The sequence below is a fragment of the Leucopleurus acutus genome (assembly GCF_964270905.1).
Source record: "Leucopleurus acutus genome assembly, chromosome: X".
NCBI lineage: Eukaryota > Metazoa > Chordata > Mammalia > Artiodactyla > Delphinidae > Leucopleurus > Leucopleurus acutus.
The window spans coordinates 75,746,813-75,763,149 of NC_139148.1; the positions used below are offsets into that span (position 1 = coordinate 75,746,813).

At 34.2% G+C, this 16,337-nt stretch overlaps 1 protein-coding gene across 1 annotated transcript in view; it reads left to right on the forward strand.

Moving 5' to 3' along the window:
- Positions 1 to 3,149: 3,149 nt before the first annotated feature.
- The window catches only part of KLHL4 (kelch like family member 4), a gene marked incomplete at both ends in the record, with an annotated part of 111,622 nt that continues 98,434 nt past the window's right edge, over positions 3,150 to 16,337 (forward strand). The window contains one exon of the mRNA XM_082864254.1: positions 3,150 to 3,571. Coding sequence (XP_082720380.1) covers positions 3,150 to 3,571 — 422 coding nt within the window. The remainder of the gene's footprint in view (positions 3,572 to 16,337) is intronic.

Genomic DNA, 16,337 nt, shown 5'->3' on the forward strand with positions numbered 1-16,337 from the left:
AATTTAATTTACTGGCCAGGATTTTACTCAGAATGCAACATCAAGAGAGTGTATGGCTGCTAAGTTGCTGGGAGACTTCAATTGGTTTGCAGGCTTGTCCCCCTACTTGTATAATCATTAATTATTTAGAAGGGTATTTTAGCCCATAACCATTTTGGCATTTTCATTTTAAAATTCCAGCACTTATTGAGATAGTAAGTTCTGTGATAATAAATCATTTAGATTTTTTCATTCATTAATTCTACCTATATTAAATAGTTATTAGATACCAAGTAGATAGTAAAGCAATGGGTAGGAGATGATTCATAAAATATGGTTCCTATCCTCACAGACATCTTTATTTTTGCTTTAGTATGCTTAAATCTTTCCTTTATAATAAGAAACTTAAAAGGAACCCTCATGCTTCATAAAATATTATTCTCTTTATTTTCTAGACAATACTTTCTTAGTCATTCTACAATTCTGTGTGCAAGATCTAAGAAAATGGCCATAATCTGCATACTTTAATAAAGCACATTCTCAATAGAATCATATAGAGTACTGTACTATCAGTGTTTAGATTTTGACAGGTATTAGTTACTATTCATCTTACAAAAGGTACACAGGGAAATATACAATTATATATGAATCATTAACAAGCTCAGGGAACATATTAGGAAAATAAGGTTGCAGATTCTTAGTATCCAATAAGGTATTATTTAGAGCTACTTAGGTGGCCAAATCAGTAATTCTTCTTGTGCCTACCACATACTATTTACACTTCTATTATAATATTTTATTCATTCTGCCTGGTATTTACAGTTCGCTTACTCTATGTCCAACACCGTGTTTTAGGCACAGTGGGGAATACAAAGGCCTAAAATACAAATCTTGACTAGGCATTTACTTGGAATGTTATCTACCCAGGTAACAGAAAGGTAATTCATGTTTACTTGTCAGGACTCACTGTGTCTGGGGCTCCTCAAAAGAACTATTTGAGATTCTCTTCAATTATATATATGCTAAGTAACAGCAGCAGACAGCACATTCACCAAGGAGGAAGGATGATACATGCAAACACTGAGGCTTAAGGAGCTTATTGGAAAATAGTTTGGAAAATTGAAGATGGGAGTAACCTGCTTATAATTGGTATAAAAATCAACTATATATCTATCAGTGTGTATTTACTAATTGCTTAGTATTAGAAAAATATTGATAGATAGAGATGTAGATAGGTAGATAGATAGAAATTGATTTATTATAAGGAATTGGCTCACATAATTATGGAGGCTGACAAGTCCCAAGATCTGTAGTCAGCAAGTTGGAGACCCAGGAGGGCTGATGGTATAGTTTTAATCCAAAGGCCAGCAGGCTTGAGATCCAAGAAGAGTCAATATTTCAGTCTGAGCCTGAAGTCAGGAAAACAAAACAAAAAAAATGAGGTCCCAGCTTGATGGCTGTCAGGCAGGAGAAATTTCCTCTTAGAGTGTCAGTATTCTGCTTATTCAGGCTTTCAACTGATTAGAAGAGGCCCACCCACACTAGGGAAGACAATCTATTAGTCTGTTGATTTAAATGTTAAGCTCATCCAAAAACACCTTCACAGAAACACCCAAAACAATGTTTGACTAAATATCTGGGTACCCTGTAGGCCATTTAAGTTGACACATAAATTTCCCATTACACCTACAAAAACAAGAGGGTAAAGGAAAAGGTATAATTAGATTTATAGATAATTGCAGGTAAAATATCTACCAAAACTTACAAAAAGATATTCATTTTATTCTCTATTTCCAAATTTTTAAAAATCCATTGCAAGTATAAACTTGGAAATTTGTTCAGCCTCCATATCAGTTCTTCATAACTGATGTAAAGAAGTAAAATGACTTGTCCAAGATCATACAGCTCATTGACTGTAAAGCCAGAACTAAAATCAAAGCCTTAAAATTTCAATATTCTTTCTAAGGATCCAATGGTACAATTCCCCCTTATCACATGTATGCATGACATGGAAGTTATAAAGTTCAAACTAAATTTCAAAATGGCATTGGTGAATACATTCCTGATACAATACTGTTATAGAAACATTTATCCCTGTACACAGTAGTGATTCTGATTCATACCTCAAAGTACTTTGTGCACAGTTATTGCTGAGTTATGTGACAATTTGGAGTTACTTCAAAACATGCTTTTGCATCCTCTCATACGGACTTTTGAACAAAGAAAATAGACCTTTAACACTGCCTGTGAAAGTAAAGAGCATGATAAGGAAGTGTTTATACTGGCATGGAGCCAGGATGAAGTATTCGTTTTCAAGTTTTGGTTCCTGAGAGAAGACATGTCTTCTAACCTAATGAGCTTAGAAAAACATTGCTCTCTTCCTTCAGCTGTAGACTTAAAATACTGTTACTACATTCCCTAGTGGAGTGTGTGTTTTTAGTCATGGGTAAGCAACAGTTTCTTATGTTTCTGGAATTGTTCAAGTTTTCAAGCAAATATTTCTATAAAGACACTCATATTTTCAGTTATTTTATAAAAATAACTACAAACGTGCATGAGGGTACAGATGACAAGATGTTTTCCCTTAATGAACCACCATCAAATTTTCCATAAGAACCCCAAAATAGATCATAATGAATTCCCTGTTACAAATTCTCCTAGGACAAAGTGGCACATTTTTAAAAGTGGGTTGCCAGGAAATGAAATCTGGCAGGGGATGGGGTCAGTGGGATCTAGAAGGAAGTGAATTTAAACACTTTGCTTTTGCTCACTTGCTTGGATTTAAAGGCTGAAGCTACTGTACTTCAGTTAGGAAGGAGCTGGGTTAGATATTTGCAAGTCCAGGCAGGAGGGCTGGGAGTGTGCAAATCTAGCAGCTGGAGTGTGTTGTGTTAGCTGCTTTCCTGTGCTAAGCTGATTTACTTGTTTAAGGTCTGACCTCATCATCCTGTCTGTATGGGTTCCCACCTACACTGTTAGCTGCAGCTTTCTGCTTCAGCTGGAAAGCTAGAAGTATTCACAGTATACCACAGACAGCGGGGGAGGGGAGAGCAAGAAAGACTGCTCTCGGCACTTATGCTTTTGTTAGTCCTACAGAAGAGGCAGAGAAACAAGAGATAACAAAGGCTGTTTCCTTTCTGTGAGAGGCTTTTGTCTTTCCTCCTGCAACGATGTCAGTGTCTGGCAAGAAAGAGTTTGATGTGAAACAGATCCTAAGACTACGCTGGAGGTGGTTTAGTCATCCTTCTCAAGGTTCGCCCAACACTGGAAACTGCCTTCAGCAGGAAGGATATGAGCATAGAGGGACCCCGGTTCAGGGCAGGTTGAAGAACCACTCTCGGGACAGAAATGGACTGAAGAAAAGCAATAGTCCTGTCCACCACAACATACTGACACCAGTGCCAGGATCGGCCCCTTCCCATCAAAGAGCCCTTCAGAATTGGCACCCACAAAACCTGATAGAACATCTTCGAGCAAATGAAGATACTCCTAAAGCAGTTCCAGAGGAGAATTTGTTCAAAGAAGCTTGTGAGAAACACTCACAAGATTTGGAGATGATGGCTGATGACAATACAGAAGATTCAACAGCAAGGTAGGAGTTTTCGAAAACATAACAACAAAGTCATAGCTTAGGTTAACTTATCCTCTAAAACTCTCATTTAATGTTTAAATAAAAGTGTTATAATAATCTCTGAATTTGTATGCAGCCAATCAGGGTCTCCAAGTAACCCCCTCCTCTAGGTCTATAAAGGAAAATAGTAATAATACATTCATTTTGATAATTAATGGGATATATGCTTTACAGTTGTGAGTTTACTTTTCCTATTCCATTCCAATTCCATTAAGAATACTGTTTCAGTTCTAAGAGATGTTTATTATAATTGCTAATTTTCTGTATATATTCTCTATGGCTTGAATGTTCAAATAGTTATGATTTTTTGTACAAGTGTGATGAATTATATAGAACTCTTTCTGACTTTGTCAGGCCAACTCTGACAAAATAAAAGCTCTGACTGCTCAGCACATCCTTATCTATTCCTTAGTACGTGGTTGCTATACTGACGCTTGATAAATGTTATCTTTATGTGAGAGTACAGAACAGTTTCCTTTGGCATTTGAGATTTCTTTCAAGTTGTGTGTTTCATAGCTAGCTTGCAATTATGAAAATATTTTGCATAAAGCAAGTAATGAAATGTTGCTTACAGCAGTGAGATCTTAAAGTAGGAAATGGAACATGTCAGATGTTTCAGAATATTAAAATTGAATAAGAAGTGATAATAAAGTATAGTTTAAGTATAGCTCATAAAATATTTGACTTTATTTTTCTGTCCACCAGAATTATTTGAGTGGAAGGAAATTATGTTCCCTCCTCTAATATTGTCTAACATAACTTAATCTAGTAGATCTTTACTTTTTTTTTTCTTGTTTCATTATCAGATTTTATTTCCCCAACATGTTGTAGACACAATTAACACAATTAATTTTGGTAATGTAATTAAAGTGTAAAAGAGCTACAGAAAAAGGTATTTTTGAAATGTCTTAAATTTTATAGCAGTTCAACATGAAGGTATGCTAACTTATTTAGAAATCTGGGTATTTGGTATACTGTGTCTCTACATAAGTTTAGAGGAGAAGGACTGGCAAATTTGCTTCTAGATATGTTTTTGCAATATATCTACCTGACAGTTCCTTGCTTCCATAATTTTAAAACATAATCAATAGAAAAAACAGCATAACAACATTATGGCAAAAGACAAAGCAACTGTGCAAAATGATACCTTTATACGAACTCAGTCTTTCTGTATGAAATGTAAATAATGAAATGATGTTTTGAAATGAATTTAAGTATAATAATAGATTGTGATACAGATGTCTTAAGAAATAAAATGTGTATGTAAGAATTTTCCTAAATATTTTTGTGATTACTCCAGAAAATACTGTATAACTTTTGGGATTGCAGGTTGTATTTAGTACAAATACTTGGATTTCAAAGTAATATATAATCTATGCTTTAGATTCAGCAGGTTTTCAAATTATTTCCCCTCACCATGGACAACAATTTTAAAAACTGCTGAATTTGGAAGTTAATATTAAGCACATTTGACTCTGTTGTAGAATAATTTAAATTATCCACTGTGACTTCCTGACAAAATTCTTTGAGGATCCCTAAACTGATTTTCCAGCATGAGAATATATTTACAATAAATTAGTTGCTAAATGAAAATGCCAGATAAAATGTCGAATATAAATTGTCACCAAGTAATATTTTTTAATATATTTTTCTTTTTATTTTATTCTTGATAGTGTTCATGTTCTAAAAAATTTTCTCTTAAATATCATATGGTTACAGTGGAAAGTTAATATTTTCTTAAAATAAATACAGGAAGTAGTTTTATAGATGTGCCAAGGATATTTTAAGCAGAAGAGAAGGGGTAAATTGAGGACCTTATTAATTGAAATATGATGGTTTATTAATCTATCATTACCCATTCTGAATTGTTTCATCTTGGGTAAAGAGAGTTTGATAAGGAACTCTTTTATGCCCCGTTTTCCTAATGCCTCTCTTTTTCAACAAAATTGAGAAGCAGGAGAAAAAAATCCTGCGAAGTTGGCAGCAACCTGTTATCCCCTCAATAGAAGTCTTGTGGTTAAAAAACAAACAAACAAACAAAAATGGCAGTCAGTGTGGAGAACACAAGATGGGCTCTAACACTTCGGGCAAAATAAAGGTCTTTAAGCCATCCTGCTTCCTACAAATATTGCAGGGGATTAATAGAGAATGGACTAAATTACTAACATGTAATATAGTTGAATAAACTACCATTACTACTAAAACAGATAGTAAAGCCAAGGTATTAAGTTATATTAATATGTTTTTGTGGAATTTAAAAACCTCAATACATTCCTATGTAATTGAAGTATAGTATGTACTTCATTTATGAGCAACTCTGTATCACGATCCCACACCGTGAGTATGCACATATCAGTATGCCTGGGCTCAATTATCATTTTCTTTTTGTCCTAGTTATCTACGAACTCTGCATCTTTGCTTCCCCATAATGACCTTGCTCAATGTCCTTTATTTTCTTTATTTCATCCCTAGAATTCCAAAAATCAGAATATTTTAAGTGTATTATGATTATGCCTTTATATTACAGAATATTTAGTTATAAGATTATATATATATGTATATATATATATATATAATATATATTTTAACTGCTCATAAAGAGATGATGCCTAAGTACCCAGGTGTATAAAGTGGTAAACTGCATTTGCCAAGACAAATGCGGTTATCTCCTCATTGCGCTTGAGAACATTAAATAAAATGCTGATGATATGTGTATGGGCCCAGAACAACATGCCCCAGTGCAAAGCTGGAGATTCACAGGGGTGTTTAGTTTTAAGGAATTAGCAGGAATGGGGATAATACCCTCATACTACCTGTTGGGGCTTTTGGTTTTTGCATAAATTACTAATTGTATGATATATGATTTTGTATATCTTTTCCAGTATTGCAGTGTTAGACAAGACTCCAAATTCCCTCCATTTGAGACCTTTTCAGTTTTCAAGTGAGCTTGCCTAGAAAAAAAAAAAAGCAGCTGGCACTATATACTTTGATATCCCGAAGAAGGGGGGATTGGATGAATAAGACCTAGAATTAATTAATAATTCATTCCACAAATATTGAGCACCATTGGGTGTCAGGCACACTTCTAGGCACTGGGGATAAAACAGGATCAAAACAGAGAACCTGTTTTCATAGAGTATACATTCTAATGGGGAGAGAGAGATAATAAAAATAAACCAAAATGTAGTACTTAAATGGTTGTAAGTACTATGAAGAAAAATAATTAGAGGGAATAGAGTGAAGAAGGGATACTCCTTCAGATAGGGAAGGCCTTTCTGATGAGGTAACATTTGAGCAGAGATCTAAATGAAGTGAAGCCATCTAAATGAAGAGACAGCCATGAGGGTGTCTGACTCAAAAATTCAAACAAATGAGAGGTTACTGCTGCTGTGCTACAGGAGAGCCCCTAACCTCCATCCATATTTTTTCTATTTACATCAATGCCACATGTCCCCACACAGTCCATTGATTAATGTTCCAAACACCCTTAACTGGTGAATTCAAAAATATGTCCAGACTTGTTGTTTACTATAGTGACTTTAAGATCACATGCATATTCCATGGTCACAGAGGAGACTTTCCAGCCATCCTGTTAACCATGGTGTCATTTTGTCCTCTGAGGTTCTGGCTATGCAGCCAGCAGACCATAAGCCTCATGTACAGTGGCCCCTGTGTCCTTTGTGAAAATGGACACCTGATGGTGTATTTGCTTTCTTAACAAAACAATTCAGATAAGGCCAAATGTATTGTGCGTCTTCATCCTCAACACAGATCCATCTGTGATATGGAATATGCTTGGGAAATATTTATGCATAAGAGAAATCTTAAATAATGAAGTTTATTGTAATATCTTTTCTCATAAAGTAGGAAGTAAGGTACCTGGTTATTTACAGGGAGCACTTTCCAGGAAGACAGAACAGCAATTTCAAGAGCCCTGAGATGGGAGTGTGCTTGATATGTTTAAACACAAGGAGACTAGTGCAGCTGGAGTAGGGTTTTTAAAGGGGAGAGTGGTAGCAGATGATTTTGGAAAGTGGTAGCAGATGATTTTGGAAAAGTAACAGTAATAATACAACATTAAAAATAATAAGTATCTTTTGTAAACCTTTACCATGTTCCAGGCACTAAATATTTTACATATATTTTCGCATGTTCCCAAGGAAAATTTTTGAATGTAAAGGTAACATTCACATCTTTCTCTGGGTATTATTTTGTTGGATATCTGTTGTGGTTTTTGCTTATCTTCTTACAAGGCAAAAATAATGTGGCCTTCTAAAGTTCAGAACTAGGCCTGTGTTACTTAATTTCACACTGCATTATTCAGTAGAAACTGTTACTTCAAAGGAAAGAATAAGGAGCTAACTACAGGTTTATTGTTGTTTATAGAAAATTTAAGGTTAAATCCTTTTGTCGATGGGTTAAAATGTACCATATAAAACTACATAAGTTATTCAATTGCTTTACTAAATTTAGAATATTTAACACATAATTTAAACTTAGTGCAATGATTCCTAACATTCCTAATTCCTAATGAACTTATGTTGGTTGATTTTAAATCCTTGCTACTCACAGCCTCTTTCCTGAGAGTGAGGTACCATGGTCCTCACGACTCATTCTTAACATTGTGGTATTGCATATATATTTAAGCTAACATTAATTAAAATATATTTAATATTTGATAAAATTGGGACTCCTTTCCATCTAGGCATCTGGCAATATGTTAGGGTCATGTTTCTTTAAGTATTATGATTAAGCACCTATAGTTATTTCTGGTATTTGAAAGACAAGAATCATTTTTCTTCTGCATTTGGAAATATAAATAAAGAACTTAAAGTATGTGGTACTACTTAATATGTGACTTCAGGAGCAGCATATTAATTGCATTGACCTGTTACACATTGCTTAAATATTCAATCACTTAGTACATTAAAATTTATTTTTTAAACTTGTATATCTCCTTTCTGATTTTTGTAAGACATCTGCCCCTTAATACTAATCTTTTTGATTTCTTTCCTATGACCTTGTAAGTAAAAATAGTTTCAATGCTATATATATACACACATGCACATACATACACACATATGTATACATGTATATGTGTGTATGTGTATATGTATATCAGTGTGAAATTCTTATATTTGAAGGAGATGAAAAACTAAAATTGAGGTGGAGGACTGGGGAACACTGGATCCTTAATAAAGAAACATAAGTCAGTATTCTGCAAGATGAATCTGGAATATCTTGTGCCATAAAGTAGAAAGTCCTCAAAAAAGTAATCATGGGGGTATGTCAAAGGGACACAGAAGCCAACTGAAAAAGCTCCTAATGGCCAAAGCTGGAACAATATTAGCAAACAAACAAAAAAAAGTATTATAAACCTAAGTAAAAAATAAAAATTTAAGTCTGTATTGATATAAATCAATGTTTAAATAAATAAGACAGAAAAAACAAATCTCTGGTGCAGAAGAATTCCAAATAATTTATGTACATACTCTGTCCTCAAGGAGGTGGAGCTGAACACTGTACCTTAAGTGTGGGCTGCACATAGTGACTTCTTTTCGGAGAGTGAGTATAGCATGGAAGCGTGGTGGGGGAAGAGTACATTTACAGTGGAGAAACATGAAGAATACTCTCAGCCAGGTAATCAAGGTTAACATCAAAACTGCTCAGCAGTGTTGACAGTATATATACTTGGTATGGTGTGATGAGAATGGCACTTTACTTCTGTCTTCTACCTCCATAAAACCCATCGTCCCCATCCCAATCTAATCATGAGAAAAACATCAGACAAATCCAAATAAGAGGACATTTTTCAAAATGCTTGGTGTTTAATCTTCAAGCTGTAAATGTCATCAAAAACAATGAAAATCTGAGAAACTGTCACAACCAAGAAGTGCCTAAGAATACATGATGAATAAATGTGATATGGAAAAGAAAAAGGACTTTAGGTAAAAACTGAGGACATCTGAATAAAGAATGGACTTTAATTAATAATGATGTACCAAAACTGGTCAATTAATGGTAACAAATGTGCCAGACTAGTGTAAGATATTGATAATAGGGAAAATTGGATGTGGGGTTTATAGGAACTCCCTATACTATCATTACACTATCACAATTTTTCTTTAAAAATGTACAATATTTTAGCAAAGACTATCTTAGTAAATAGATTTAGTAAATCAATGCTGGAAGACCACCCAATTTTAAGAATTGAGTACATGTTGTTATTTGTTAGTTTTGTTTATTTTTGTTCTTTGGTAGCTGAATAGAAGGATACCAAATCAAAATCAGTGGGCTGAAAAAAAAATTAGTGGGCTGTTATCTCCTCCATGCAAAAATCTTATACATTAGCAACAAGATTTTATCCTAAGGGCAATCTTAGGGAAATCAGTTAAAGTTCTGTTAACAACTAAACATTACATGCAATTTCAATTCTTATCCCCATGATATTGATTCTATCATTTGGCTTGGACCAACTTTTAAGGGCATAGCAATTAATAAAGTCATAGTTGGGTATAAATAAACTCATTTTTATTTAATCACTCCAGAACACCATGGTTACTAATGAAGTGGTATATATTTATTGGAGCTTTCAAATGAAAATATGGCCTGCCACATTTTTTCTATTTCTTCATATTACTGTCTGTGGTTTATCTCTTAGGAGGAAACAATGGCACATATAAAACAAGCTTTTTTATATAAAAATCTGTATTACTCCATGCTAAAATGAAAAATACAGCCATTGAGTATATTTTATTCATGGTGATTCCATTCCATTAAGATTACAATTTCACTAAAGAGAATGGACAATATGTATCCCAGTGGTTGAGAAATAAGATTTTGTAAATAGACTTAAAAATAACTATCTAAGAGAATGTAACTAAAAGTGAGAAAATCAAAATCAAATAGTTTTCATTATCTGATGCTTTAGGATGGAAAAAGTATTACTGAAATTTTATTCAACATATGTTTTTACTCTGAAAACATAGTAAAATAATTATTTCCCAAATCAATATATAGATATAATACTTACATATCACTAGCATTTGCACTGGAGGAGAGCAATACTAGCAATTATGTTTATTGAAACTATCAGAAGTGAATGCTTTTTTACTCCTGGTTAACTTTTCTTAACCTGTTACTGTTAGTCGAAGTGGCTTGTCCTTTTCATGCTTTCAAATGCTATTGTACAGAATGTAAACTTGTTGCCCTTCTTACACACTGTGTATTGCTATTGCTTCTTCAGGAGCCATACTATACACCTTACAAGTGTTTTTGGCAGGTCTTTAACATGTGATGGGTTCTTGGTTATTTCACTTTCAGCTCACTCAATAGAAGCTAACTGTTAAGTCTTTTGTCCACATTTTCCCTGTATAACTAGATTGCTTCAACACAGTGGCATTTAGATGTCCTTTTCTGGCTAATGTTGATTGCATTGTCTATAACAATACTAATAAACAATTGCATGTGTAACAGACTGTCACATAACACTTTAGGCAACTCTTTAATTTAGTCTGAATTCTGTTGTAACATTCAACAAGCCAATTGCTTAAATAAGATGTTGATATTCATTTGTTTCTGCCATTCAACAAGTGTTTATTGAATTCCAATTGTATGCATTATGTTTTCTTAGGCACTTTAAAGATGAAAGATAAATAATAGATGTTGATTCCCACTTGAGACTTAAAATACTGTTGGGGAGCTAAAGTGCATCCACTTGGAAGGTTTATGGCAATAAAAAAAAGAGTGTATTGCAAAAACAGTTTAAGTTGCTTGGTCATTGAAACTGCTAGGCATTCAAAGACAAGAAATAATTCTTCTGACCAGAGCAATCTTAGAATGTTTCATGGAGGAGCATGATTTGAGATCAATTTTAAGGATGGATAGCGTTTTGATACAGATATGGGGAAGAATGAATTCTAGGTAGGAGGACAAACACAGTACCTTGAAAAAGGCACTGAAACATAGAAATTTAAGGTGTGCTCAAATGACAGATTTCAGTTTGGCTGAAGTGAATGATATACATTGGAGAATAGTACAAAGTTAAGCAAAAAAGGAAGGTCAGGCATAGATCATGGAAGATCTTAAAAGACAGATAAGGACTATCTGGACTTTATCTTAGAGGTCTGGGTTTTTTAACGTCCATGAAGTTATTCAAATATTTTGTGTCTACGGGCTTCCCTGGTGGCGCAGTGGTTGAGAGTCCGCCTGCCGATGCAGGGGACATGGGTTCATGCCCCGGTCTGGGAAGATCCCACATGCCGCGGAGCGGCTGGGCCCGTGAGCCATGGCCGCTGAGCCTGCGCGTCCGGAGCCTGTGCTCCACAACGGAAGAGGCCACAACAGTGAGAGGCCCGCGTACCGAAAAAAAGAAAAATATTTTGTGTCTGTGAGTAATTTTAGGGAGAAGTTCCACTTGCTTTCCTCAGATTCTCCAACATTCCATTACACAGGAAAAACAAAGTAATGAATGGTAGCAAAGAAAGCATGTTAATATATATAATGCTTTAAGGGAAAAAAATGTGGTGAGAAAAAATAGAAAATATAGGACTTGACATGTGGAATATCCATTTAGGATGTTTAGATTTTAAAAAGTATGATGCTTTTTTTTTTTTCAAGGTCTAGTTGAATGGTATTCCAGGACTCTGAGCAGTTCACTAAACATTTGAATAAGTGATTTTTAATTTTCAAAAATATCTTTTTAGCTTTAGTTTTATTGTGGCAAGAATACTTAAATTGAGTTCTATCCTCTCAACAAAATTTTAAGTACACAATAGAGTATAGACACAAAGTTGTAGAGCATATCTCTAGAACCTATTCAAGTTGTATAATTGAAACTCCATCCATTCAACAACAACTCTCCATTTCCCACTCCCCCCCAGTCACTGGAAACCACCATTCTACTCTCTGTTTTTATGAGTTGGATTATTTTATGTACTTTATATAAATGAAATAATACAGCTTTTGTCCTTCTGTGACTGGCTTATTTCACTTAGCATGATGCCCTCCAGGTTCACCGATGTTGTCGTATAAGGCAGGATTTCTCTAAGGCGAATAATACTCTATTGTATGTATATACCACATTGTCTTTATGCATCCATCTGTTAATGGAAACTTAGGCTGTTTCCATGTCTTGGATACTGTGACTAATGATGCAATGAACATGGCAGTGAAAATATCTCCTCAAGAAACTGATTTCAATTTTTTTAATGATATATATCAAGAAGTGTGATTGCTGAATCCTGTGGTAGTTCTATTTTTAAGTTTTTGGGGATGTTCCAAACTGATTTCCTTCGCAGCTGCACCATTTTACATTCCCATCAACATATAACAAAGGTTCTGATTTCTCCACATCCTCGCCAACACTTGTTATCATTTGTTTTTTTGTTGTTGTTGTGTTTATAATAGTATTTTTAACAGATTTGAGATGATATCTCACTGTGGGTTTGATTTGTATTTCCCTGATGATTAGTGATGTTGAGCACATTTTTATATACCTGTTGGCCATTTGTATGTCTTCTTTGAAGAAGTGTCTATTTCTTTGCCCATTTTTAAATCAGATTATTTGTTTCTTTGCTATTGACTTGTGTGAGTCCCTTACATATTTTAGATATTAACCCTTATCAGATGGATGGTTTATAAATATTTTCTTCCATTCCATAGGTTGCCTTTTGAGTATTGATTGTTTCCTTTGTTATTTTCCTTTTGAGTATTGATTGTTTCCTTTGCTATTTTATGTACTTTTAGTTTGATGTATTCCCACTAGTCTATTTTCATTTTTGTTGCTTGTGCTTTGGTATTATATCCAAGAAATTATTGCCAAGACCAATGTCTTGAAGCTTTTTCCCCATGTTTTCTGCTAGGAGTTTTATGGTTTCAGGTTTTCATTAAAATCTTTAATCCATTGTGAGTTGATTTTTGTATATGCCATAAGGTTCAATTTCATTATTCCTAAGTGTTTTATTCTTCTTGACACTTTTGTAAATGGAATAGTTTTCTTAATTTCCTTTTTAGGTAGGTCGTTGTTGGTGTAGAAACAGAAAGGATTTTAAATGTTTATTTTGTATCCTGCAACTTTACTGAATTTGTTGATTAGTTCTACCAGCTTTTTTGAGGAGTCTTTAGGGTTATCTACATATAAGAGCATGTTGTCTGCAAACACAGATAATTTTTCTTCTTCCCTTCTGATTGGGATAACTTTTATTTATCTTCTTAAATGCTCTGGCTAGGACTTCCAGTATTATGTTGGTTGTAATGGAGTGTGGGAGGCAGATAATTTTCAGAGATGCTAGTTTAATGAGCTATACCTGGGGCAATTCTCTTTCTTGTTAGTGCAAATAGGATCTTGGACTTCACTGTGCCCAAAAATAATCTGGGGAGCTTGTTAAAAATGTAGTTACTCAGTATCCACTACCAGAGAATTTAACTTATTAGTTTTGAGGTGAGATTTAGGAATCTGAATTTTTAACAAACTTCTGAACCAAACTTTAAAAAACACTTTGTCAGCTCCTGCAAGCATAATTTGTCAGGATTCCTACAGGATCCTAATACTTGATATATTTGTAAACATGCAATAAATAAAACAGCAAGGTTTCATATAAAGTATAATAGGTTATAAAGCATAATAATTGATTGTACTTTATATACAGAATAGTAAATACACTTGAATCTATGATTTACATTAAGTTCTCAAATATTGACCAAGAAAATGCTTTAAAAATAGTCAGCAGCATTAATTTAGCCTTTCATTCTTCCATGTGTAATGAACTTTATTAAGTTCTGTGAAAGGATGACAAAGGAATAAAAACATATATCTTACCCTTATGGAGTTTCCAGTTGGAATGGAAAAGCACACCCTCGCAATAAAAGTTTTAAAAGCAGTTACAAGGTAGCAACTCAGTTCAGATCTCCTAGTGTTTAATATAGAAGCTACCCAGGATAATTAAGATGGAAGTAGGGTTAATGACTCAAGACGTGTTGAAATGCAAACATAGAAAGTTTAATCCAAGAATAGCAACAAATTTCAACCACATGGAAAATGTTCATTTTTTTAATTTTTCAACTCAGAAACAAAATAACCAATGACACTTTACCAACATTGTGGTCCGTCAACTCTCAGGTGAGGTATTTTGAAGGTTGGACAACGATTACTAATATAATGCTATATATACTATAGATACTTATTTTTTATTTATTTATTTTTTTGCGGCATGTGGGCCTCTCACTGTTGTGGCCTCTCCCGTTGCGGAGCACAGGCTCCGGACGCGCAGGCTCAGCGGCCAAGGCTCACATGCCCAGCCGCTCCGCGGCATGTGGGATCTTCCCAGACTGGGACACGAACCCGTGTCCCCTGCATTGGCAGGCGGACTCTCAACCACTGTGCCACCAGGGAAGCCCTGGCTGATCTAAATAACTTGTCTTGCTTAAGGATAAAGCAAGTTTGATAGCAATTAGTGTACATCTTACTAATGTATCAAGATTGAGATGATTTTTATTTCTATATTAAAGAAATAAAAGTACATACATTTGAACTTGCCACATGTGATCAAAGCAAGTATATATGCTATAATTATTTTCATAACTACTATATATATGAAGAAAAAGGAAATTTATGCTCTGAATTTTTTATCCCGTTTCATTTGACTGAAGTTTATAAAAATTGCACATTTACAAATATCTTAGGATTTTGGTTAGAAAGGACTTTTAAAGAAATAGACAGGTGTGAGAAAAGGTTAAAACATAGAATAACTATAGCTAATTAGTGGCAAAACTGTAACTATAAGCCAAATTTCCTAAATCCTGGACTTTAACCGTGCTCTTCTCTTAATAGCATATTCAGCTACTTCCTTTAGATAAATTTATGGGTGTGCAATCATCATTATAGCTGATGTCTAAAAGTGCCTATGTTAGCCTGTTTACAGAATTTCTTACAAATAACTACATGCAATAATTTTTACACTTCACATCAGATAACTGCCACATCAAAGACATAAACTAGGACATTTTACATATCTTTTTTACCATAAAAAATAGTTAAATCATCTTATTCATTCTACTGTTTGCAGAAAATATCTAAAATATTCAGTCATTTTGAGAATAGATGTTTTGCTTTGTAAATTGTCTGTCACCACACAGGGGCTTCTCCATACACTCAGGAGTTCAAGAACAACACAATGACTATCTCTGGTCAAGGAATCATCTACTCTTTTGGCTTCTGCCCATAAGTAGTATGGGTAATCAAGAACTGAATGAGATCATATTTATGCTGTTATTCTTAAGTAGATCAATGTTGCAACTTTATTCAAAGATGAGGAGATAATTCAAATAACACTGACAGTTTCTCTGTAAGCTAACCAACAAATATACTAAAACAATTAGGCCTTATTTGCTTATTTTCCTCTCAGCAATATAAAACTGGTGATAAATATATCTATGTAAAACATTTAGGATAACCTTTAAAGTTATCCTGCAACTTTTTCTTCTTCAAGCCCAAAAAGTCTTAAAATCCCCTTTCTTCCCTCTAGATAATTTAGTTAGTCTTCTGTTGACAGCTATACATCTAGTAAGGGTCTGACTATCACAGAATTTTTTTTTACTTTTGTGTTGAAAGAGGCTTGTAAAAATAAATGGATAAAAATTGCTGGTGGTACTCAAAGTTCTTTGCCATTAAAATGGGAAGAAAGGGGGCTTCCCTGGTGGTGCAGTGGTTGACAGTCCGCCTGCCAAT